The 27,599-nt window shown below is 40.9% G+C and overlaps 1 protein-coding gene across 3 annotated transcripts; it reads right to left on the bottom strand.

Annotated features, from left to right (window-relative positions):
- Positions 1–655: 655 nt before the first annotated feature.
- Positions 656–27,525, bottom strand: LOC136438557 (beta-1,4-galactosyltransferase 5-like). Of its 3 annotated transcripts, none has more exons than XM_066433392.1 (9): positions 27,232–27,525; positions 17,360–17,503; positions 13,096–13,218; positions 11,447–11,571; positions 10,492–10,608; positions 9,393–9,580; positions 8,936–9,058; positions 6,990–7,091; positions 656–6,445 (listed from the first exon to the last, which is right to left on the bottom strand). In XM_066433392.1, the coding sequence occupies exons 1-9, from the start codon at positions 27,347–27,349 to the stop codon at positions 6,295–6,297; spliced, it is 1,191 nt and encodes a 396-aa protein (XP_066289489.1). In that variant the 5' UTR covers positions 27,350–27,525; the 3' UTR covers positions 656–6,294. The 3 variants fall into 3 exon arrangements, with proteins under 3 accessions (XP_066289489.1, XP_066289490.1, XP_066289491.1); XM_066433393.1 differs by lacking the exon at positions 27,232–27,525 and adding an exon at positions 18,344–18,459; XM_066433394.1 differs by lacking the exon at positions 27,232–27,525 and adding an exon at positions 17,968–18,045.
- Between the last annotated feature and the right edge of the window lie 74 nt (positions 27,526–27,599).

The following is a 27,599-nucleotide window of genomic DNA, read 5'->3' as shown; positions in this document are numbered from 1 at the left end:
TTTTTTGGGGTCGCTAGCGTTCTCTCTACTTAGTATTTTTAACAAATGGCACAAACTATCACACATTCAACTCATAAAAATTCAATACCAATTCATATTTATAAAAAGACCCCGTAATCGCTAAACTAACATAGCAAACCTGAAGTAATGTAGCACAAATACTTAACTACTAAGTTCAATTAGTCTCTACCAGACTTACTATGCTGGCTACAGGGTGAATTCAACAAGGGGAGTTTGGCCACCGTAAGGTCACGTATGCCCATGCAGTTATGTTACCCTTAGGCCACACCAATTTTATTTCTTGGTTAACGGAATTTAAAAAAAAAATGCTAGATTGGAAAATCAATATGAAATCAGGATCTCACAGAAAAGTTTGTACTTTGGTGCATACAGATTCAGGGAGTGAACAGGGTCAGGTGCAAGTTTTCACACCAGCCTTCTGTTATAATGATGTCCTCATGCTAAGATTTAAACAAAAATCCATTAACCAAGAAATTAAATTGGTGTGGCCTTAGTGCTGGCTCTCTCTAGATCTGTCTTTGCCTTTCAATCACCCTATTTTTGCTGTACTCATAACCCCTTAGGTTGGTGGAGGCTACTATCTGCCTGGGAAACAGCACATGTATTACATAATATAGAAACACTGAGTCTCGTATCTTTTGATATGTCTACCTTTATTATTAGCGATTAAAAAAGCATGTACACCAGGACAGCTAAGTACGCTGCGTGACAGCCACGGTACGAGCACAGACACAGACAGCCTCCTATGGGCAGAATCATTGGGGCAGCATCACGGACACGGGACGCCAGATATGTCAGTCTTTCTGTCATTGGTCCAGGACAGACAGGCAATCTCTCCATGGCATTGCTATTGCAGTAAAGGTATTGTGTAGCCTCTGTTGCAGACCCCATCAGACGTTTTTTGGTCAATTCTTCTTCAATCAGAATAAAAAGACTCTTTGTTTGTACACAACCTAGTGATTTATACAACTTACATTTCGATGACCATCTGTCACCTCCCTCGGCTCAGGGCAATTCTGACTGGTTCACTTTGCACTGCAGCTATAGGTGTCGCTACTAACAGAAGTGAACTGGTTAGAATTGCCCGGATGAAGAAGGTGACAGACGGTCACTGAAACGGAGGTTGAATAAAACACTTGGTTGTCTTTTTATTCAGTGACTTACCAACCTGATGAATCTATTAATGTTTGAAAAAAAGACGTTTTCTGATAGCCACCGGGTTCTAATTGCTTACTGACATCAGATTGCAGGTGAGCTAAATCAGAACTTGGTCAGAAAACTGTATATGGTTGGTTGGGTCTGCATCAGAGGCTATGCATTTGTGTGTGTTTGGCTTCTCCCTTTTGACTCTCATCACACACACAAATTGTGTATTGTCAGTAGTTGAGTTTGACGTTATTAAGACTGGGTCCCATGTCCTTAGAATACACAAAATATTTCAAGATTCGATCATTTTACACGAACTGTACTTCAGCCGGCTAGCTGGGCACAGATGTTAGTTTACATGCCCTATTTCCAATTTCAAAAAAGTCATAGAACCTACAAATTTCGCCCCTTCCTCTGCATATATGGTGCTTCTTGCTAAGCAAAGCCAACACATCATTCACATCACTTACTAACATTAAAAGCACTATTATTATTATAGCCTAACCTCAGGTTGACCACCTTGCACTGCCATCCTGTATATAGCATTTACATGTAGCCACCTGTTGTATCAAAACAACTCTTACAGTCAAAATAAATCATGCACAGATGGCAACAAGACTTCTTTGGCCGAGACGTCACCAAAATGTTGGCCTATCTACACAGTTCAGCTGCTCTAAACTATAGCATAACAGGTGAGCGGGGCTGCATTGTATGTATACATTGTAACATGCACACAGCTGGACATGTCACAACCACCTCATTGCCATAGTACATAGTTACATGTATTCACCATATGCATCAACAAACTGCTTTGAAGACAATAAAGGTAATTACAGATCCTAATAAGTATGTAGTGTCTACCAGATTTTATGGGTTGCTGGAAGAAATAGTAGAAGTTGGCCAAATAGGCTAAGGACGTAGTTAACTGGCTATGGACTAAAACATAAAAAGGTAGGTGCAGGTAAAGGTAGTCCCATAGCCTTTATGAGGCTGTAGGGGCAGTGGGTTGTTAATCCACTGTGTCTAGGGCATGGTATTGGAAGGTGGAGCTCAACCCTCTCCTTCCACTTCAGCTTTTACCTCCCCAACCGAAGACCGGAAAGTGTCAAGTGCCTTTCCCAAGAGCACATCGGTGGCATGTCAGGAGATTTGAACCCGGCACCTCTGGGTTCTGGGCCAAACACCCTAACCGTTAGGCCAGCACGACGCCACAGAACTAAAGCCTATTTGACCGATGTCTACTACTAATTTTTTCAGCAAGCCAATGGCGTCTGGTAGACGACATGTATAACAGATCATCTGTCTTGCGACAGTAATCATCACACGGCTACATTAGGTGTAGTGGTACAGTGTGTCATTCCAAAGTAATAGATCTAGTAAGTCTACAAAACGATATGATTTCTTATTACCATACATCGATGTACAGTAAGTATCCCATGCACTGAGCAGCTAGGCAAGTGTTATAATTTAGTCTCAGTACCGTCTAGGAACTTTCTACTTCAAGATCTAAGATGGCTTACCAAAGCAACGGCTCGTTTTCTGGATAATGATTAAGTCCCTAATTAATTAAGTCTTCACATGTTAATTGGTCGTTAATCACATGATTGGATGGCAATATCGTGTTACAGTTAATAAGCGAGTTCATTGCAAATGCACGAGGGCAATTCTAAGCATGTGAGGATTGGCAATGTGCAGAGAGCATGTCATGATTATAGTGCATTAGCATTTAGCAACAGTACAAATTAAGTCACCACAGCTTCTACCTATTTGCAGCTTGCAGGCTGTTTTGTCAAAGTACAAATTTGAAAAAGCATTGTAGCCATTAAAATCTTCTGATTGGCAAAGAGAAATATCTTTGGCTCTAGCTACAAAGTACAGCTCTTAAACATATTCATTTTAACTTACGATCAATGATTGGCAACATGATGCGTATGTTTAAGTTAAGATAGAGGCCAATCAGACAACAGAGACAACAAGATAATCTAGCAATAAGTACATCTGAAACAACAGGCAAGCTATGCATGAAGACTGGCCAGGGAATCAAAGTCTGCACACGCACACACAAAAAGCACCAGGTAATACTACTAGCCTTTGAGGCTGCACAGATGCTAAAACCACTTCAAGACAGACCCTAGATGATACAGTGCATTTCTACCCCACACATCACTCTCCGTACAACTGCAGTTCCCATATCTGCTTGAAGCCTTAGCCAAGATGCTTTCTTAAGTAAATCAAAGCCGAGCAATGTTAAACACAAGTGTAACACAATTAAGTAGGCTGGTTCGCTGAACAACTTAACAACTTACAAATTTCTTTCAGGACAGATTTTTGGCAGATACATAAAATACATAATGTGATAAAAGATATACAGTATGTCTGCCCGTTAAGATTTGTGATATGCCTATTGGATGCTAAAATGTCAAACTCTGATGCTGTCAAATTTACACACGAGAATACCAGGGACTGGACTGTATTTCTCTTTGCACAACAACTGTATTGGGATGGTCCTAACTTTCTATCAGGGCACATTTTTCCCCAATCGACTAGAATGCTTTTTTCATTGAAGATGAAAGTCTAGTTCGTAAAAATATGTATCCAATGTGATGGGGCAAATTTTCTCAAAGTTTGACAATTTAGAGCCGTCCTGGACTAGGACATACATGTATATCTTGGATAAAAAATACATTCAAGTACTCTTCAAGAAATTTCTCATTTAACTTAATAACTGATATAGTAAACAAGGTATACCATCACATCTGAATAAAGAATATTTACATAGCTCTGATCCCACGAGAACATATCCGAAGAAAAGCGGCGTTAACTAACTGATCATGTCACAGCTGCCTGAGAAGATATGTTTTTAGCACTCTTTGATTCGACTTTCGACAATGCATCAGTAAAGAAATGTCCCTAGCCGCACATCATCAAACAACATAGAAACATTACGGAACACTTTAAGTAAAAAAACAAGAAGTACTTGTGTGCAAATGTACATTTCTGGCCTATGATTTATAACCACCAAACAGTGCCTGGCTTTTGTTTTTGAGTTGCTAAGCTTGATACGTTTTTCCATTGGTCTAAGTTTTTTCTCTCTCTTACAAAGACGTATGAAAAGCCTCAAAAACATGCGTAGAACACGAGTTAGATCTGCTTGGAGACTTACATAATTGCTTCTTATCCATCCTCATGTTGCTAACGAGAACGACCGTATCAGACGCCCAGCATGCCTCAGCTTTCAACGACCATTGAGTTTGGCATCTACAAATGTACCTGACTATCAGACTCACTCTCGACCTGCCCATGAGAAGCTTGAAGCAACAGATTCACAGATGGACGACCGCATCTTCTCATAAAATGCAGTTGCAAATTAAACTACATGTATGTGTGGACAACTGCAGCAGTACAGTGTTCAATATATATTGTTTTTGTCGAGTTAAAAAGTGAGGCTAAGGCCACACAAATTTAATTTCTTGGTTAACGGAATTTAAAAAAAAATGCTAGATTGGAAAATCAACATGAAAACAGAATCTCAGAGGAAAGTCTGTACTTTGGTGCACACAGTTTCTGGGAGTGAACAGGGTCAGGTGCAAGTTTCCACCACAGCCTTCTGTTTTCATGATGTCCTTGTGCTAAAATTAAAAAAAATACCTTAACCAAGAAATTAAATTGGTGTGGCCTAACATCAACCATAAAACTTTCTTGGCTGCCTACACTTCGAAATACTGTGAGACATCAAAGTGATCAAACCGACAAACGTCTAAGATACACAGTATGGCAAGACTAACAATGGGAGAAGTTTCAAGCTGGGGCCACCTTTCAAGGGTAGCCTGGACACGGCCGTAAGACCAGGGGTGACTAAAGTATTCACACAAATTTTTTACGTAATCCATACGAATGTTATGCAATTCATACAATCCACTACAAAGAAACACATAAATTTTGCGGAATTCATACGATCCACTGCCAAGATACATACAAATTATATGGAATTCATCTGAGTTTTACCATTAGTAAGGATCATATGTGTTCTGTAAAACTTGTATGAATTCCATAAAATTGGTATACCGGTATTCTTTTGTAGTGGATCATATGAATTTTGTAAAATTTGTATATTTCTTTGTAGTGGATCATATGAATTCCATAAAATTTGTGTATTTTTTTGTAGTGGATCATATGAATTCTTTAAAATTCCTGTGTTTCTTTGTAGTGGATCATATGAATTCTGTAAAATCTGTGTATTTTTTTGTAGTGGATCATATGAATTCTTTAAAATTCCTGTGTTTCTTTGTAGTGGATCATATGAATTCTGTAAAATCTGTGTATTTTTTTGTAGTGGATCATATGAATTCTTTAAAATTCGTGTGTTTCTTTGTAGTGGATCATATGAATTCCGTAAAATTCATATGTATTCCGTAGAACTTGTACAAATTTCGTAAAATCCATCTGAATACTTAGGCACCCCTAAAGACTGCCCATGAGTGGTTCAAGCCTGGCTTGACATTTTCAGGCATTTCTTGGTGACTGACAGATTTTAACTTACTGCAGTTTAACTCATAGCAGCCTGCTTCTATAAAGTTTTACATCAACTGACTTTGAAACCCCAGGATCCTCTGTGCAAATCCCCAAAAGGCCGTGGTTTACTTTCTAACATTTGGCTACAATTACAATCAGAGAGATAACTTACACGACAACGTTTCACAGTTTCATCGTTTGCACATACATACATACAACCACTCTTACTTTACACGTTGCTGCACCTCTGCTGTGAGGTATTAAGGGCATCAAAAAATGTCTGAGCAAATTTTCGTCATGCACCCTTCTTGCGTACCAGGCCTGTGGGTTACACCCCAGTCCACTAAGGCGGCGACCTTGCTGCGACCGATCAATTCCACAGAGCACTCATCGAATTTCATACAAGAAAAACGATTATATTTACACTTGTGTGTTTTCTTGTCTTTTCAGTCACACTTAAACATTTTGCATGATGTTCAAATTATGAAATCAAGGGCTACACAGATCCAATCTAGGTCGCAGCGCAATTGCCGTCTCGCGGAATGGGGCCTTAAGCACAGAGGACCGCGGGACGACAGAGCAGTTTAGAGAGTAGCGCCCCCCCTCCCCCCTGTGCTAGCTCTCCTCAGGGTAGTCCACGTCCAAGGTCTGCAGGTCCACCGTGATGTTGACGTATAAGGGGTGCACCGTGATGAGGGGGTCGTACACGATGTTATTCAGCCCGTCTAAGAAGTTCCGCGTCTTCGACTGCTTCAGGAGACCCCACCTGAGGAGAGGAAAAAATACAAGATTGTCATCGACTTGTTACCACCGGTACCAAGGACAGAAAGTCATCCTCGCTAGATAGCTTTAAACAAGGGTTACAGTTTGATGTGCAAAGGTTAGTACAACCAGCTGTTACGCCGTAGGGTGGTTATACCATGCAGCAACACAATCCAGAATAGACAGGACTAAGCCTAGCTGAAGCAATGAGAGCGGCGCAGGACAGAGTGAGGTGGAGGAGGATGGTGGAGCAACTAGTCATGGTGCCCCAACGACCCAAAAAGAGGTCAAGGGATAGGTGAGGTGTACCTGCTATACAATACATATATAGAATCTGGTGTGTTATGCAAAGGACAGTTATACCAGCTATACAATACAGAATCTGGTGTGTTATGCGAAAGGACAGTTATACCAGCTATTCAGTACAGATGCAGAAGCTTCTGTGTTACACCACTGGGCATCTTACACTTTCACTTGGCTCGAGATAATTAACCCAGGTAAGCAACTGTGCCTAAGCTACTAAGCCTTATTCAGACCCCATAACTCACCTCCCCAGGAACTGGGCCTCCCCTCTGTGGTGATGCGGGATGGACTTGTACTTCCCGACGTCCCCCGGGGGTCTGGACACCTCGTATCCAGCATTCGCAACTCTGGGGACAAAGTCATCAAATGTGGGGAATTAGCGTTCAAAATCAAATGCAGCTTTTTTTGACAGCCCTTTACTTAATCTTCCATTCTCTAATATTTCCTGAAACGTAAGACATTTAGATTGATGTTTATCATTTACTTGTCAGATGACTAGTCTTTTTTCTGTTTACCAGTCTTCATGTACAGTCAAACCTGTGTTAGCGGTCACCTGGACATAGTGGTCACCTGGCCATAGTGGTCACTTTTTGTCGGTCCCTTGGATTTTTCCCATTGACATAAGCATTAAGAATTAGTCTATAGCGGTCACCTGTCCAATGTGGTCGCGGTCAGCCAATTTTCGGTCCAGCCGCAACGGCAACACTGCCGATAGCGGTCACTGCGCGTGGTCAGGCCGCGGTCACAGCGTGGCCGGCGTACTTTTGTTTACATCAGCGGCCGTAACTCCGAGCCGTGGCAGCCCACACCTGGTTCACAATCTTTTTATTTCCGCGCTGCGCCACCAAAACGTGGGCTCAACAAGAACCTTAATGTGTTTTAATAAAGAAAACATTAAAGAATTTCGTAGTTTGACGCGAAGTATTTCCAGAAATGGTGTCTTCTGATTTTTTACGTGGCTGTAAACACTCGTCTCGGTTCCGCAGCACGTCGTCATTTCTGAGCTGTCGGACTGGGCGAAATTACGGCCGCAGCTTTTTGACAGAAGACTCATTCATGTATCTGATGTGTTAGGTTCTTGAAAATGTAATTTTCCGGGCGAAATTTCCGTTTTCTGCGGGTAAATAAAGAATTTTCGAGATCTGCGCATTTTTCCAAGATGGCGTCGCAGCAAAGGTCACAAGAGTTCAGACGATACCACTGATATGTAGGTTAAATACGGTAAATCTATTTTGTAATACCGCATCCCTGAGAGTAATTTCATTATTAAAAATGCATCGATACAGATATATTATGATGTAAGATACAAGTTGTACTAAATTTATGAAAGAAATAAGCATGGACGGATCCACTTTTCCAATGATAACCACATACTAGGGATAATGGTAGAAGCCGAACCCAAGCTGAAAACAAAGGGAACTCGCCACAATGTTTTGTTTGAAAACCGGCCGAAAACGAACAATAAGTGGAAACAAAGGAACAAGCCTTTCTTTCAAAACGTTGTTTACTAAATGGGTGGCATTCAGTTGCAAAATAAGTTGTTTTACATGGCTAACTTTCGTTCGTTGTCGGCGACAGAGGCATCAAACTTCCAAGAAAAATGGCGGTCTCTTCAGAAGTCTTCAGAACCTGGAGCACAAGTCCGTCTTTTTTGAGTTCGCTAGATAGTAGCGAAGAGTGCGGGGCAGCTGACAAATTTTGCCGTGGGAACTGGTAAACTGGACATCCATGTCAACTAAATTGAAGAACATTTGCAGTTTATGTGTTTGTGTAGGGCATGGTCATTGCAATATTTCTTCAATTAAAATTATGATATACTGTATAACAAAAATAAGGAAACAAAAATTGAACTGTAGATGTTATAAGCACCTGTGCAGTGTGTATGTGAAAAAATACTCAGTACCTTAGTATAAACTTATGTCTTGTGTCACTCATTGCTCGAGTCGACCATATCCTCTATATAGTGGTCACCTGGCCATAGTGGCCAAATTTACTCAGTCCCTTGAGTGACCACTATAGACAGGTTTGACTGTACATGTATTTGGTCTGTATTCAGTTGCTTTTGACTTTATTTATTTATTTTTATGAATTATTTGGGTACATGGCATATTTTTTCCTTTGGTGTGTTTCTCATGCTATGTTGTTCTATTGTATACGGAAATGAAAACAAACAAACTTGTAAGCTTCTTACCTTGCCCAGAGGTCATCGTCCTCTCCTCCCCAGCCCCAGAATGCATTGGGAAAGCCGTTAATTTTCTTGAACTGCTCCGTTGTCAGTCCGCTCACTCCTCCGAAGAACTCGTCATAAGGTAGTCTGGTCGGATCAAATAATAATAGACCTGGTTATAACAAGTACAAAATCCAAATTTATCAAAAACAATTTAGTGCAACTCAATATCTTAAATCGGTATCAAGTCCATTCTACCTGTCATGGGAGTAGGCTACTTGTATATATAGCCTGCAGCTGACTGCTAGGATAATTTCTTGGGGACATAACATTCTCATGCCTTTTCTCCCATCACTCAATGGCCAATGACTTACAAGGCCTTTCTACTAGTTCTAACTGTTACAGTAGGTTCATCTATACAAGTAAGGAGTGCAGGAAACGTTAATCTCGACAATGAAACACTGCTCAACCATTTTCATACCTGTACATGTACTTGTCCAGCTTGACTGCGAAGTGTCTGGGCATCTGTCCGCAGCCGTAGTAGTTTCTGTTGTTCTCAGGAATGTGGTCGACGTCCTGGAAGACGAAGCAGTCCCAGGGGTAGCGCTTCATGGCCTCCTTAAAGCCGACATTGAAAAGCATCGCTCTGTTGAAGGGGTTGGTCCCAGCCTGGGGACAGGAGCAGGTACAAAGTTAGCTAGTTAGCTATTTTATACAAGGTGATACAATAAAGTTCAGATTGTTGTCTAACCCGGTGACTGCTTTTCCAGTACCCCTGGATAAAAACTACAGAAACATGATGAAACACAAGTTTGTTCTTTTATGAAAGGTGATACAATGAAGTTAGTTGTACAATATCACAAGGATGAAATGCTCATCAGTGTGCAGTGTGCCCATTTTCTTCAAGTCCTTTACATGGTCACTATAGACTTGTTGGACTGTAACTGTACAATAACAGAAGGATGCAATTAGGGGTGGATACCGGTTCGCTGGACCTGATTCGGACCTTTATAACATCCAAAACCCGAGTCCAAAAAACCTGAAAGCCTAAAAGTAAAACCTGAGTCCAAAAAAAACCCTGAACAAAGTATGTATATGTTTCTATTTTGTTTGATGAAAAGTGTTTTGAGTCTCCCCTCTGACAAATAAGCCATTTGAAATAAGTGTAACATTCAAATATCAAACACTGGTTTATCTTGAAAGTCTTCTCACCAAGAAACTTTTATAGTTGTGCATGTCAGTATTAATTCTCAGCATGCTTAATATTGGTCTAATAAAACAAAACATCAACTGGACAGGATCAGGTCCAGTCTTAATCTCTGGACCTAAACTTGGACTTGGACCTTGTTAAGCCAAACCGGTATCCACCCCTAGATGCAATGCTTTTATAAGAAATTTTGACTGTTGACATCCTACTTTCCAGCTTTTTTGTAAAACAAGTGACTATCATTTTAAAACTATAGCATACTGTAACACATTGGACCTGTAGTCCTCACAAGAAACAATAAAGGGACTTGGTAGACAGTGTGTTGTTGAACTACATTGTCTGTAAGACAATAAGGTAGAACTTCTCTCCTTACTTGCTCTATGAAGTAGAAGCCGAACTCTAGTTTCTGGCGTCGCAGCATTGGAATGAGGTGACGATACAGAATGGGGATGTGCTCCTCTCTGTTCCGGTACGGTACTAAGATTGCAACCTGGTATGGAGAAAAGATCACTTAATGAAGAGACGCAGTTACATACATGTAAGATACCAAATTGCAAAACCAAGGCTGTGACCTTACATATTTCCTTAGGCTGCAGTTCAAAATGTTTATGATCAGTTTCATAAATCCTTGGATGCAGATACTCAAATTCATCTATCAATGAATCAATGAATGAAAGGCCTTTATTGTGCATTCATACCCCGAGGGGCTAGGTACAGGTCGTCTAACTTAACACATGGAACATACAAGGACATAAATACAACAATACAAGCTGTAGACATATAGAGTAGACAAACGTGTTATTAAACTAAGCTAGTCCAGTAGAATCGATAAGTGGTGCATGTTCAACTTCCATACTTTCCCATAAGTGCTAAGGAGTACCCTCATTAGACAGCTGTAAACAGCGCTTGCAGTTAGATGTGAAGTAGGTTAATTGTGACAGGTTGTTCAGTGTGCAGTTATCCCAGCTATACAGATACAGAACCAGACACTGTCCGTTGAGCCCATACTGGCATTAGTTGAAAGAAATCAACTGAGGTGGTTTGGACACCTGCACAGAATGCCAAAGATGTAAAAAGAATCTTCAACTGGACACCTAAAAAGAGAAGGCCAGCAGGCAGACCAAGAAAGAGGTGGCTAGACCAAATCGTTGAGATTACTAGAAGAGAAGAACCAAACTTCCAAGTAGTGAAGAAAATGACTGAGGATAGAGCAGTATGGAGAGAGTTCACCACGAGGTTTACAACTTACAGGCCATTGGCCTAAAGGTGTCAGGGTGAGAAGGTGAGAAGATACAGATACAGAACATACAAAAACCGTATCAGCCCACCTTGTATTTGGCTTTACAGTCTGTGGGTGTCCAGTGCCCCCCGGGTTTGATGGGACCCTCCTGGAGAATTTCCTTCATGACTGTGGTCAAGTTTACTTCAGTCATGTTCACCTCGATTTCTCCCGCTGGAACACAAAATACATAACATTAGGTTAAGTTCATTTTGATATCTCTTGCTGGAACACAATAACACACACAACATTAGGTCAAGTTTACCAGTCATGTCCACCTCTATTTCTCCCGCTGTAAAACAACACACACAAAATCACCAGTTATGCAGATAACCTGAATCCTTGACAGATATTCAGTGCTCAAAATACTTTGTCTGCATTCATGCACGGTGTAGGTGAATCTCAATATTACCTACACCAGACAAATCTTACCTGCACCACCCTTAAGTTTCATTAAAAAAACTATTTTTGTTTGTTCCTGGCAGCATCTTTGGAATGTTAAGTTTGTTGTGTAAACTAAAGGATCTAGAATGCAACTGTGAACTCTGCAAGTTTGTATCAGTGCAGGTAGATATCAGAAAAAAAACTGTATTGCTCCAATGTTACCGCACTGACTTGCATAATATTAGACTCAGTACATGGACCAGTGCAGGTTAGGTGCAGGTGGACATCAGAAATACATCCACAGCTCTAACTTTACCAGCACAACCGCACAATGTACATACGCAGGTGGTATTTCAAGCCCTGACATATAATTCAGCCAACTACAGAGACATTGAATTGATTTTGAAGTGAAAGCTTGGTATTATTCAAACCCAATTTTGGACAATGACATCAGGGCAACAGCTTACAAAGTCAAATAGAAAGAGGGTCGCTGGCCTTCATGCCATTCTGCATTTGACAATTCATACCTGCACCATCATTTATTATGCAGCAATTGCCCTTCTATGCTTCTATAGTGGCATGGATCTGCGGCTAGAAAATATCTTATTGGTTTCTTAAAATAGACGCTAATTCTGCCGGCCAATCCGTGCATAAAATGTGAAATCTAATAGACTGATGGATGTTGAATGTGTTTGCAGTTACAAATTTGATAAGGATTCTTCACATTGCTAAAGGGCATGAACATGAAGAAAGGGTTTCTCCTGTCTGAAACATGGAGGCATGATAATCACGTTGAGAAACTAGTGAATTGAAATTAATAAAAAACAAACGCAGAAACACAGCTTGCTGCACAACGGTAGGAAAGCGCCAGGTAAACCATTTTCGAACTTGACCTCCGTTTCCACAACCGCTTCTCACCTACCAAAAATCATGAAGATCCATCAACGTTTCCTTGACTTTTTTTGCCTCCATACAAACACAAAAACATTCAAGTCCGCTGCAGTACTGTTGGAAAACGCAAAGTTAACGATTTTTGAACTTGATCTTCCTTTGCACAACCACTACACACCTACCAAAAATCATGAAGATTCATCAAAGGTTTCTCAAGTTATGCTCTTGACATACATACAGACCCACCCAACAGCTGGAGTAACCAAAAATATAATCTTCTCGGCGAATATAATCATCACTCTGGAATTCATACATTACTTAGTAGCAACAGGGACAGCAAATTATTTGCAAGTCATTTTCTGATAGATTTTCAGGATATCAATGAACTGCTGAAAATCAATAAAGAAAGCAAAGAATACTCACTCATTGATGGTAATCTCTCCGGACAGAGCTCATTCGCATTCAGGACCAGGTTGGGGGGTGCGAATGTGGTGCTCACTTCATTCCACCTGGACAGGTTTCTCTTGTACTCTTCCAGCAGGTATTCTGTGAGCGAGAAAGGTCACAGAAGGTCACTCAACACTGAATACTTTGCTAGAGCTTCCCTTTAAGGTATTGAGGAGGTAAATTTTGCAGACAAAGCTAGCAACACGCATCAGTACAGGTAACCATAGGACTGTATAAACAGCTATCAAGTTTCTGTGTAGGAGCTCTAATATGATTTACAGTACAATAAATTCTCTTTTACCTTTCTATACTATTATTTGTACTACCTTGAGGCTTTTGACAGAGTTTGGTGCAATGACCCTTGACTAGAAAATGATTATAAGTCTGATATAAGAGGTCCATGTGCATTCTAAAGCACGGAGATGGAGTATTGAATGGTGTATAATGACCATAACAGACTTTCTGCATAGGAAAACACATAGCTACATTTATGATGGACACAAAACTTTCTGTTGCCTGATCCTGTAACCAATTACTTGCTGCCATAGGAATACTTTAGAAGGGAGAAGGCTAACAACAACAAAAATGGGAAGGAAACCCTATGAGACAATTTCAGATCCTGTCATAAAATTCCCAAACAAACATGTTTGGGGCAGTTGTAACCAATACATATTTGCTGCTAAAAGGCTGCTTCAGCAGAAAGAAAGTTGATGATAAAATTTTAAAAAAAATGGGAACGAACAACACTTTAGCAAAAAAACCCAACGAGATTCCAATTTCTGTTCTCTCTACAGCCTACATGCACATTTTGCATAGGAAAACACATAGCTACATGTATGATGGACCCAAACACAGTTAACCTTACGCTGATTTACGATGATTTCTCCAAAATTGAAAATAGAAATGAGATAAATCAGCTGAGAAATGAATAAAAACACTTTGTTGCAAATTGCAAAATGTGGCATTGAGAGGGATTTATCTGTGCTGGTAGAAATCATTCTGAAGCAAGGTCAAACTGCAATTTCCGACAAAAGTTTGTGCACGTCCAATATTTGTGTTGGGAACTACAGTTCAACCTTGCTTCAAAATGAGGGACATCTTACTATTCTTGGTGGAAATTGAGGGGAAAAAGTTAGACAATGTATGACCACAACCTAAAATATCATGTCTCCTCTCAAGCAGGACCTCCAAACAAAATTCACTGTCAACCTTGGAAACCTTATCTGAAAGCACACCCTAGGGTAAAAATAAATTTGCCTGTTTTTCTACCTTGACATCTGCTTGGAGATAAGATATCAACTTTGGCCAGACTGGTAACAATACTGCAGAGGACTACAAAGTCTGGTGACTGATTTGAATGGAGTGCAGCAGTAATTCGTACCAGGGTTGGGTCAGGTAGATGACATGTCTTGGCTGTGCTGTGGAGGCTCAAATCTGTTCTCACCACAGATAACCACTTCCTGCCCTTATCACCTGTGGTGTGTGTGTGGCTGCTCAAGGCAGATAGCCATCTGTGTGTTTTCATTACACAGAGTGTACCACAGGCCAAAAGGCTGTTATACCTGTCTCATGATATTACTTGAACTATGGGAGATGGATTGAGGGTAGGTCTGATAAAATCGTGCCCTAGCCGCCCTGCGAAAGGTCTTCTAGGCGCCAGCATTATGGCAAATCCCTGTGTAAGCTGGGGGAATTGGACCCTCCAAATACTGTAAATGCTGAAATGTACGCGGTGGCTTTATGTTATTTTTGTCCAATACTGTAGAAGTATGTGACTATAGCACTGCCGCGAACTTAAAACCGCCGCAAAATTAAAACCGCCACAAACTTAAAACCACCGCGAACACTTCATTTTCCTTTTAGCGCCAAATAAAAACCACACAAACTTAAATGCATTTACAGTATTCCTTACTTGCTTATATCAGTTAATATGTCAACATTCCAGAATTCAAGCTTGATACAGTTGCTCTGGGATGTTGTATTGTCGTACCAAATGAAACTGTTCTGTTTCTTTTTGTTTTGTGCCAATGACTCTAGAACTTCTTTTCAGCGTTTCTTTGAAATTGGTTACCCGAGTTACAGGTTTATGTCCACAGACTCTGCAGAAGGGACTGTTACTGTGCTGAACAAAGAGAGAGACTTTTGCGTTAGCCAGACTAGACCAAGATGGGAAGGCAAGAGAAACTGGAAATACCCAAGACTTTCTTATCATTTGATGATTAAGTGAGCTGCTTCAAGCTGATAGTAATCTGTGTACTTTTCATTACATAGGGTGTTCTAGAAGCCCACAAGTTATAACCTCCATGAAAAATGGAGGACCTGTTCTGGGTATGTATGTGTGTGTGTGTGTGTGTGTGTCTGTGTGCGTGTCTGTGTGTGTGCGCGTGCCTGTGTGTGTGTCTGTGTGTGCATGTCTGTGTATGTCTGTGTGTGTGCATGTGTGTGTCTGTGTGTCTGTACCTGTTTCTGAATATTTGTGGTCAGCAATAACCCAAGAACCTCTGGATGGATTGTGATGATATTTGGTACATGGGTAGTTGTTGGCAAGACTAAGGTCAAGGTCAATTTTGGGCCATGCGGTGTGTGACCTTGGTACTGCAGCATAACTTCTTGTTTTTGTATCTTTTGTGCTGGACAGGCTATGGCCTTGATTTTTTTGGTGGCAGATAGCTTTTGACATGAGGCAAAGGTGGTATGGGTTTGGGCTTTCTTCTTCTTCTTCGTGCCAAACCTTAGTAGGTTGAGGGCTCAAGCGCGGGGCTAAGGGTTTCATCTTGGTACAGGTGGCACAGGTGGCTGGCGCTTCTCAGTGGGCAGTGGCGCCACTCCCTGACCGCCATCCTGCTGGGTGACAGCGGGCCCCCAGCAACTCGCTATGTCTGTCTCACGATATTACATAAACTATAGGTGAGATGAAAGACGGGGAGAGCAGGAATAAGACTTAATATACCCAATAGTGTCTTGTCATCTGTAGGCAGCATATGGATCTGTACTTCAACCTTAATCTGAAAAGTTCTCATTTCATGCAGGGTTGCACAGCCTCTCTCCAGCAGACCCTAGTGGTGTTATGTCTACCTGTTGAGAGTGTATTCAATTTCTGACAGCATTTTGGAATACCACTTGAATATGGGAGTTAATGCAGGTAAAAGTGGAGTTGTTCAGGTATTTTGGATGTCTATCTGTACTCTGAACCTAATCTGCATAAGTCAATGTACTGTGTTTAAGGTATACATTGTAGATATTTTCTTACCGTTTTGGCTGTTATTGACTAAGAAATGCAAATGAAGTACAAGGTTTCTAAATAGTTTTCATACTTCCTAAACAGGTTAAGTTTTTGCAGTGTAGGTGATTTTCAGTGTTACTTGCACCAGTGCGGGAGAGCAGAAAAATGATATTTCAAGCGCCAACTATCTTTTGTAACATGGGCACAGGTGGGAAGGGGGGAAGAAACAAAAAAAAAAATCACCAGACCAAAAAATCATTTCTCAGTCTGAGGCTGGCAATTATCTGTGATCACGACATAGTCTACTTATAATAATGTGGGCCTTGCAGAAAAATAACAGTGTAACGCCGCTGTCTCATATGTCAAAGTGTCAATAACATACATTTTGTAAGACACCTTCTTGTGTAGGAGACAGATCAGGACGTGTTTGAGGCACAAAAAGTATTTGAGACACATGTATTTGCAGACTACCTTAGCAGTGCTTACAGCACATTGGCAGTGTAAACAGTCCACCCACGGGGTCTATTATGTCTCTAACTGGCACCCAAAACAACGTCATGGACTTTGGGCATCTGACAACATTGTTGTGTAGGTGTGATATATTTGTATGTCCATGAACTTTAAACACATGTCTTTTTCTCACAACACAATGACAGGTATGTATACAGCTCCATATTTGGTAGGTCTACAACTCCATATTTGGAAGGTCTACAGCTCCATATTTGGCGAGAGATCTAGACAGGTGGTTTTATTTGATAATGACTCTACTGGCAAAGTATTCCTTTTCTTTGCTGAATTCTACAATCCGTACCCCCGTAGGAAGGCCTGGGTGGAGTCAGGAAAGTGCCTTTCCCAAGGACGCAACATTGGTGGCATGTCATGGGATTCGAACTCAGGACCTATGGGTTTAGGCCAAACGCCCTAACCGTCACACAAACACGACGCCACATTATTGCAATTTCGAATAAAGATAAAGACGCCACATTGTAATAGACGCATCAAACAATAAAAACGTACCATAGGAAATGTTGTTCTTCTGCATGAGAGCCCACTGCTCGGGGGGTATGACTATACTCTCACTCACTAAGGCATCCTTCCAGCTCACAATCTTCTCTGCAATGTCCTTGTTGAAGGCCAGGTACGTGAACCACAGGGTGTTAGCTGCAGACAAACAGAAGAAAAAACACGTCAGGTTTCTTCTTTGAAACTTGGTTTCAATAGGTTGGTAAACAGTCAAACCTGTACAAGTGACCATCTATACTCTCCAAACAGAGGTTGGTGGGGGAGATCCTCACCATATTTTATCATATGCCCCCTTTTTTTGTCCGCTCTTGGTGGGGCGAGCGGACAAAAAACCGGGGCATATGATAAGACGGTGACGATCTCCCCCACCAACCTCTGCTTGGAGAGTAACCACCTACACAAAAGGACCACCTGGTTTATAATATATGTGACCACTTTTTGTTGGTCCCTTAGATAATTTTTCCCATTGACCTGTCTATAGACTAGTGACCACCTGTCCACATGGACCAGGTTTTATTTTTTCTCCTGAGTGGTCTTCTTAGGCAGTTTTGACTGTGTATTTGGATAACACAGTTCTTTGTCGCACACCCAAACTGATTTACCAGCCAATGTTTTTGTTGTCCTTCTGGTACCTAGCAGAGGGAAGTACCGGTAGAAGCACTTCAAACAGTTGCTTTGTCCTGAGCAAGGTACCGCCAGGACTACCGAAACATCGCCAGGTAAATACCATCGGTTGAGCAACAAAGAACAGTACTAACGAGGTCATGTTTCTCCATTGGCACTGGTAACCGAATCAACATGTCGAGGAAGACAACAGGTCCGCAACTGTATCAGGTTTACTTTGAGTCAACTGGATTAAAAAAATTTGTTGATAGACAACAATACTGGCAGTGAGTTTCTGAATAAAACTAAGTTGCTGAAGGTTAGACATCCAGGTAATAAGATACGCAAAGTTACGTAGTTCAAGGCAATACTTACTCAAGCAACAGTAACTGGATAAATTTTGGAAACTGTCAGACGTTTCAGACAGCATCCGCTGTTTTTGTTTCAAAGCTTTATCCAGTTGCTTGAATGACTGTTACCTTGTGCATGTAAAATTGTTAAGATTGGTTATGATTATCGCAGAAATTTTCCGAAACATTCCAACATGTACAGTATTGCAACATACAACATGTATTTCACCAACGGGAACAAAAAACAAGAAATTGGTAATGTTAGCATAAAGTTAACAACAGTAAAAGCATTATAGTAAGTTCAACATGAACAACAAAATGGGACAGGTTAAACAACTAAAGTATAAGGAACAAAGTAAAGGGAGACAAAAATATTTGCACAGCTCAAAGTAAACACTTGACTCCTTCACAAACACTGAAACTGGTGTGTGGTTGTGTTTAAGGCATGAAGTACAATTTGGGGTATAATAGTATAACACTTGATGCCCATAAAACAGCAACATGTGAAACTGAAACCCAAAAGCTAATCTGAAAACAGATGTTGGAAGTCAAAATTGAAACCTTTTTGTCACAAACATGCTTCAGAGTTCCAGATGTTAAGAAGGCTCTTAGGAACAAAAACGAGGAGCTAAAAAAGCATTACAATTTTGTTTTTCAATGTCTGCTTGGATCTTGCCCCCAAACCCTTTTGAGTATGACAGTCTCCTGTCATAAAATTCCCAAACAAACATGTTTGGGGCAATTAGTAGAACCAATATTAACCTCCTTTCTGCTGCCTAACCCTGTAACCAATACATACTTGCTGCCATAGGAATACTTCAGAAGGGAGAAGGCTAATAAAAAAAAATGGGAAGGAAACCCTATGAGACAATTTCAGATCCTGTCATAAAATTCCCACACAAACATGTTTGGGGCAATTCAATTGTAACCAATACATATTTGCTGCTAAAAGGCTACTTCAGCAGAAAGAAGGTTGATAATAAAAATCAAAAATGGGAACGAATAACAGGTTAGTTAAAAAACTCAACGAGATTCTAATTTCTATTCTCTATATACAGCCTACATGCACATTTTGCAGCATTGAACAGAACCCTTCACATCAGCTGACAAGAGGCTCTTCTCCCACCTGTCAGTCTTCTTGACCTACTTTTTCATGAGGCTGGCGCTGGAAAACAATATATGACTGGTTTATTGAGTGAATTCTCTTTGCAGCCCAAAAGGGCTGAATTGCGAGATTCAATACATCTGTAGACTAACAGTTGAGAATAGGCTCTCCCATACATGTATGTCAGTCTTCTTGACCTACACTTCGTCATATACAGCCTTCTGTTTTCATGACTTTTTTGTTTCTAAAATTAAAAAAAATCTGTTAACCAAGAAATTAAATTGGTGTGGCCTTAACCTGATATGGCATTCTAATTATCTCCAAGCAGATTATGAGGTGAAGGATCGTAACATTTTCTGACTAGCTGGGATTTTTGACAATCCTTCACGGCAATGAAGGTTGAACAAAGAGTGAAGAACAGTCGGAAAACCTGGCTGATCAGAAAATGTGGCAATCTTCTAGTTCTACCCCTTGGTCTGCTTGGAGACCTCTGCATGTAAAAGAACCCAACACACTTATCGAGAAGAGTAGCGGTGACATGTAGCGAATCTGCATTGATATTGCACTAGTTGAAAAAGGATCATGCTTTGTCTTCAGTCTGAAGTTCGACCGCTTTGCCTTCTCTTACGACCCCCTTAGTTGTGTGTGACATGCATAACCAAACACATTCACGGATCATAGGCCGGGGATATTTTCAGTTCCCTTACATTTTTGTTCGTACCTCCCGTTTTATACTGACCGTATACGTCTTGCATGTTTCTGAAAGGCAGACACTTGCCAGAAACACAACACTCTGATGACAGTCTGTCTACATCCCAGCAAAAGAGAAGGGACGAGTTCAGTGCACTGTAACTGACATCGTATATTTTTAGCAAACTCACATTTATCCTTTGGCAACTGGTTATTTGGGTCATTGAAACACTACCACTTAGGCTCAAAATAACACCTGTCACCTGCAATTTGCTGAGCAAATTTAAGAGATTGCAAAAAGAATTATATAAACATCTTGCCCATTAACAGCAAGCAAAAACAGTATATATATCACTAGGCTCCGTATCATGAATCATATAAAGACTGTTTTGTTATTAGAAAAAATGCAGAAACTCTTGATTAGCCCCACTTGATTGTAACACTATATTTTGTATATCAAAGACGTATGCTAGCCCTTATTGTTTTAGTAATTAGGATGCTAAGTTTTATTGTAATTCTATACTTCTATTTTGTATGCAATGTTTAAACTTTAATAGCTGTTGCCATACACTATATACTGTGTTTGATTGTCATGCAATCAAATTCTTGCAGAAAACAGATCGTGAAATAAAACATTTGGAGCCCAGATCTGGACTACGTGCCATCTATTTTCGGCTCCCCGCACTGGAGACAAACTTGGCGTCACAGACATGCAAATCACGACTCGTCCTCCAAAGGCCTGTCAATAACAGCCATGGATATAAACGAGCAACTCTAACCTTGCCAGCACGTACGTGTACGTGTCTAAATCAGGACCGTGCTAAACTTGGCAATGAAATTTTAGATGGTAAAATACATTACCGAACGGTCAGTAGCCCAGATCTACTTGTGTTGTATTTCATGTGGACGTGTCCAGAAACATTTCATCTGCAGACTATAGTGCTGTATACATGTGCATTACCAATAGCAACCTTCCAATATTCATTTCAGAATAATAAATCATTCCTTTTGAATGATTTTCAAACAATGACACAGTTAGTGAGTTACCGTACCAATTCATTATTGTACATACGCGGGCAGGGATAGGATGTTATTGTTTTTTCATATCTGATAACACAGGAACTAAATATATGTATATTGATTTAGCCTGGTATCCGAATCTGTCATCATACTCTGCAGGTTTGACTCATAGCTGAGGTCGAAAGAGACTCACGGGCTAAATTATAGGTTTGAATACCAGGCTAAATACATTTTGAAATACAATGTAGCTAGCGGTCAAGATAAAAACAGAAAGCTGGAAGGAAACTTGCATCATACTACATGAATAATATCATTTCCCCAAACTGTTTGCACCAAGGCACATCACTCAGACTCTGTTTTCATGGTAATATTTCAATTCAGCATTATTTCATAAAATCCGAGAAGCAACAAATAGAATTTGTATGGCCTAATATTGATATGAAACACTTGACTAAACACTGGTAGTATCCACGGTATCTAGGGTAGACCTTCTTTACTTCCCCCCTCCCCCCACCATCTAGAACATTCTGCAGGCGACCAAATTGAAAACGTAGCCTCTGCACGGGTTAATCTATTCATGCCTCCGCTACATTACTGCTCTGACCTGAATAATACATCTTAGGGCAACAAATCAAATTACCATCATTCAAATCTGGCATTTGACATTTTACGCATTCATTTTCCCAGGTTTTAAATTGGGAACATCAATGTCCTGTGGACCTGAAACAATTAATTTCCTCTGGGATCAGGCATCTCTCTTGTCCGGGGACAGGGAGGTTTTATTGCGTGAGTTTGTAGACTGTTTACAACGTCCTTGACAGTAAGGACAAGCGTCCATAGTAAAAATCTTACAAAATATGGCAACAAAAATGAATAAAGATCTGCCTACAGTCCAGATTGATCAGCTAAGATATCGTTGGTATGTTTGATAGAGGCAGAAAGAGGGCAGGTTACAATACAAGTGAGTTTTATTTCATGCGTTTGTAGACTGTTTAGAATGCCCTTCACAGTACAGGGTAACGCTTCCATTTTAAAAACGTAACCAAAACTGGCAATACAAAAATTATCAAAGTGTAGCTTACAGTACAGATTGATAAGCTAAGTTAGAAAGTAAGATAATAACGGTATGTTTGATAAAGACAGTTGGATGACAGGTGCACGATTTCCCATACACATTTTTGGAGAAGGGAGGGGGGCATAACAGATTTTCTCATTATTAGAACCAACCAAAGAGGTCGGACATTGAATACTGATCAGTCCTTTATTGATGGTGCCACGATGATGCACCATGGTCACCAGTATGCATTGCTGTACACGTTTTATGGCAACTTTTCCTGCAAAACCCTCCCTTCAAAAGGTGAACAGTTGAAAATGTACATTATAAGGAAGAGATACAAAATGTTTACGCAAACACATGCGTAAAACACTGACACTGAGCTGGATCTGTATAGACTGGGGATTATATCTGTGTTCAGTCATCAGATGGATTGCTACCTTACATACTCATCTTGTAAAGATCAAAAGGAGATAATAATTTTGTATGCTTTGACCCTATTTTCGTCAACATCAGAATTTGCTGGTTAGATATTTTTATCAACCTTGATTAGCAATGTCCTTGCAGATCTTGGGTTAAATAAAAAATTGTTTTCTACCTGGCCCGGCTTCTTTGACAGCAACTACCCTGTCAGAACTGAAGGACTGTCAGAAAAACCTGACTGGTCTGAGAAACTATCATTCCCCCAAACATCTGCTTGAAGTGCTGTAATTCTTGTTTCTTTCACTGTAACTTTATGTTCACTGTTTTCACGGTCGCCTCTGTACCGTGAACTTATCATCATCGTGAAAAAACCTGTTATCATCTATGATTCCTTCACACATCCGTTCTGTAAATCATGTGCTGCCACCGTGAAGTTAAAGTTCAGTGAAAATGTCCATTTTCCTTACACCGTGAAATTTTGCTACTGTGAAGATAAAGTAAATTACAGTATTGATGACCTGTTTCCTTGGCCCGAGCCTTGGAACGAGGACAGTCCTTAAGCTTCTAGCAACCAATCTTTCAATCAGACAATTCTCGGTCATTTGGCAAATAAAACTTGACAACAGCGGCTGTTTCCATTGCCCCAGTTTATATCACACAACAGTCCCAACAAATATTGATTAAGGAAGGCCTCAATTTCAGTCGGCTTGGATTAGATCTACTTACCGGGCAACTATCGGGTCAGGATGTCCAGGGGTATAACCATAAATCTGGCTACAGAACTGATAACACCGCAGGGGCGGTTACAGGTAAGGACGCAGGAAGGACAAAGTTAGTCTCTACCAGACTAACTATGCCGGCTATAGGGAGAATATTTGCCAGGGTTTCACTTGCAGGCTCCGTTCTAGGATTGCATACAATTCACTCTATTTGGCCAATTTGTACTATTTTCCCAGCAATCCGCGGGGCCCGGTAGAGGCCAGGACAAAGTAGCAGAAGGGTTAGGTGGGTTTCTGAAGGGTCTAGGACAGAGCTGTCACTGGAACGGAAAATTTGCTTGCTGGGACAGAAAAAAAAATTCACCCCATCTGTCAAAAAAATCTGAACATTGTGACACGAAATTGAAGAAAATCTATTTTTGTGAGCTTAACAAGGAAAATCAACGTGGGCTTCCACACATTGAATGGTACTAAGGGCTGTCTCCAGCTTTAAATTTTGGGATGGAAAAAATCTAAAGCTGGAGATAACCCTGGTCTGGGTATACATTTTTTCGTCAATTTTATGTGTTTCGACAAAAACAACAGCATAGAATTTGCGCATGATGCATTTTTCACCATTTTTAGGGAAGACTTGAACCTCCTCAACCTACACAGTGTCAACCTGCAGGACAGAGGCACCTGGTAGTCTGCTTTCAAGCCAAAAATCATCATCTATGTGCGAGCACGTCTAAGTTCTAACCCTTGCTAGACAGGGAACAATTGATGAACTATAAAGTGAGTGTGTGTGAGTGAGTGTGTGTGTTTGCAAAATCTATCAACGTTTCCCTTGCAACTGTTTGTCCAAAAACAACCATATTTTGTGATGAAAAAAAGGCATGCGTGAAAAGATTCCATACATCCCACTGTACGTTACATCCTGACATGGTCAAACTACACATGTATGACAAAGCGTCATACGGCCCTGACCGTAGCCTAGTCTCTTCCTGTGGACCTTTAGTGCTATTACAAGCATCTAAACCAGCTCAAGGACATTCTGGGAAAAGATCTGCTATGTCTGTTATTTTTGTAGCAGGATTTTATCACCAATCTCCAAGCAGATGTTGGGGGTGGACATCTGGTTGGAAATTATCTTATCACTATGTTATCAACATCTGTTGAGAAACTGGGTTGTACTATTGTAATCCTACATCTTTTCTCTTTAGTCGTTATAGAAATCAGCTAATCGTACAGTAATGCTTTAAACATCTTAATAATACACGGATCCGTTGCTGTATTACAGCCCATTAAATAGTTATCATGTTTTACATGGAGGTATTTCAGGTAAACACAATGCTGGGGTGTCAAGGGGACTTCTGCGTGACTGTGCCTGAGCTATGAAAGAAGGGACTCTCTCTTGGCAAGGCTACATACTTGAACTGTTTATGGTTGAGAAGAGAGGACCATTGGTAAACAAAAACGCTGTGTGAACATGGCAACCACATGGTGTAGCACTATTAGTTACAGTGAACATGTACTTCCTTTTCATGGGTGTACCCCACTCCCAATGAAAGTAAACAAATAAAACTATGATTCGTACAAACTTTTTCGTAGCTGTTCATCTCTGATGGCATATGTCATTATGCTACTTTGCAACCTTCAACATTTTCCCTAGGGGAGAAATACTATAAATGCTGGAAGATTGGAATTCTGGCATAAGTAGAAATCCTGACCAGCATTCATACATATCTTGAGTTACTATTTGGTCCCATCATAATTCAAACTTCCAGATTCAGCTGGATTCAATGTCCTGAATCACATAAAAATATTACAATGTAGTTCTACAGCATTGTAAACAACCTTTTGTTGGGTGCGTAACTGTTCTTAGGAAGATCTTTCAATGATTAACTTGGCTTTTGTAATGCTCATTACAATCTTCTCACAACACTTACAGAGCCAAAATAGATATATTTTCCAAGACAACGGCAACAAAAACACCGACTATGATCAGCAAGCGAAGACAAGCAACAAAGATTAAACTCGGAATTACAAAAATGTAAACTAAGTACAAAACAATGTCTGACTTTCCTATGAATGTGATTTTGCACAAATTACCAAAGGATTTTCTCAATGTTTAGAATGCCAACAATTCTTTCTGGTGGGAAGCATGTCATCCTGCCTTTGGGTCCAGGGGTGACACACTCCAGACCAGAGGTTAATACAACACTGCAGAAACACTTGTGTAGTATGAAGTCTTCTGGCAGGGAATGGCCTACAGCTGCAATAATCATCATCTTTGGTAGCTTACTTCACAAGTACAGTTACACACAGCTTGATGGTAAGTGGATTGGTGCTCATGCTGCAGATGGTTATCTGGGTTTGTCACACCCCCTAACACAAAAGCAATGGGCAATAGACAGTTTGTTAGACAAAAGCTTCATTTTGTCAACAGTTAGTTAAGATTGTCATTGCTGATAAATGCAAGATTGATATGATCTAAGCTATGCAGGGTTCTCCCCAAACTGCAGAAACACATGCCATACCACAATACTGATAACTAAGAGCCGCTATTCTGCTTTCCAAATTTAGTTTGTTTCTTCTCTAATACTTAAGTTCATTAAAATTTGCATAGGGTGTTATGAACCCTCGTACAGCATTGCTATGCTCTAAATTCCTGGGAAAAGCCCTGATGTATGTTTGCTTTCTAAATTCTAGAAAAAGGAAGAGGCCATGAGCCGATGAGGGCAATACAGGGTAGTAGTCTTGGAATGGAGGATACGTTCAAAGGTCTTGTAGACTGAGGATGAAATAAGGGTCTGACAGGTCACAGGTGAAGACTGTGGTCACCTGTGACCTGGCATGGCATGGTCAATCTAGATGTTCCACCTTTGGTGGAATCTGCTCCAACTGAAAGTATGATGGTGTTGTGTTTAAAAAAAAACTGCTGCGCTCCTGTGGAAAAAAAAAATCATTATTAAATCATTTTTCATATTGTAGGCAGATGCTTGCTCCCCCCTCCCTTGCTGTAAACATAAAAGAGCAAATCAGAAATGTGATACCTGTTTGGCCAACCTGTTTATTTATTTATTCATCTCCTCATATCTTTATCTGTATTGGTCTGGTCATGAAGAAGGACACATTGGGTTGAAGACAATTCACTAACATGTTTGTCATGGTTCTTTTTCATGTAAAAATCCTAATTAAGAAGTGGTTATTTTCTCAACAACAAAACAAACTACCTCAAGGACATGGGAACACCGCCCACAAAATGCAGGGGTGTGAATTACGTTACCCAGTAGAGAGATTCAATTACGATTCAAAATACAACAGCTTTCTAAACACATTAATAAGTTCCGTGCCCCCAGCTGTGTAAGAGAGTCCTTTGGGATGTTTTCGTGGCCCTTGGGCCAGTTGGGGGGCGTTAGACAGACTCCCTACATGTGTACACTTGCGCCGTGATGTCATCTTCACATGTAATAAATCAGGATGTTGGTAAGGGCAGGGGACAATGGCTTCAACCGTTGGTAGACACGGTGAATGTTGGCACTCCCGCCTTTCTCAAACACGTCCACTGGAACACGTGTGACGCTGGCCAAGAGTCCGTCTGGAGTATAAACACTCCGGGGCGCGGGCGGGATTTTTTTGGCGGCAGCGTGGAGGTGAAACTGGGGACAACGGAAGAACCTCGGCGCTAAAACACGCCCTCCTTCCAACCCACACCGCGCGCCGTCCCGTATTTTGAATTACAGTAACTAGGCAAATCGAAAAGGGTAATCCTATTAAACCCAGCCCAAACACACGCAGTTTGATCCCGTACCGTTGTGAAGTGGACGTCCCGTCGTCGTGGGACGACCTTGACCACGGGGAGCCTGCAAGGTGTATAAAGAAGTGTGGAAATGGAAATGAGGAATGTGCCGAGCACTCACCTGCACCGGGCGCCGCATAGATGTAGTACATCACCGAGCACAGCACGGAAAACAGCATCAGCGCGGCGAAGAGCGCCCGCAGTTTTATCCTCATTCTATTCATCCTGGTCCTAGCCATCTTCCCGACCCATCGGCACTAACTACGGGGTCTCGGCGAAGCGTTGGTGCGAGTTTTTCTCTCTCTCTCCCGGCCGTGGTCGATCGCTCGCCGCTAGTGGTTCACCATGTTCACCTTCCTTCCGCCATGCCGGGATTCGAAATGACCCCGGAAATGATCACGCTTATGGGTGGGGCTTCGGCTCGACACTAAGACACACTGAACCTCTAAAATGTTAACGGACAACGTTTGTGATATTTCAGAGAAGACC

The sequence above is a fragment of the Branchiostoma lanceolatum genome, chromosome 7, assembly GCF_035083965.1.
Source record: "Branchiostoma lanceolatum isolate klBraLanc5 chromosome 7, klBraLanc5.hap2, whole genome shotgun sequence".
NCBI classification, from domain to species: Eukaryota; Metazoa; Chordata; class Leptocardii; order Amphioxiformes; family Branchiostomatidae; genus Branchiostoma; species Branchiostoma lanceolatum.
Note: the sequence above shows the minus strand (reverse complement) of the source record. Positions and strands in the feature narration are given on the sequence as shown.

Bases quoted from the DNA above. Each gene is read 5' to 3' on its own strand.
- LOC136438557 (XM_066433392.1), bottom strand. From the start codon at position 27,349: ATGGCTAGGACCAGGATGAATAGAATGAGGATAAAACTGCGGGCGCTC. The intron at 17,504-27,231 runs GTGAGTGCTCGG...GTTTGTCTGCAG, and splicing joins CTATGCGGCGCCCGGTGCAG to CTAACACCCTGTGGTTCACG. The intron at 9,059-9,392 runs GTATGAAAATGG...TGATCCGACCAG, and splicing joins CTGGACAAGTACATGTACAG to ACTACCTTATGACGAGTTCT.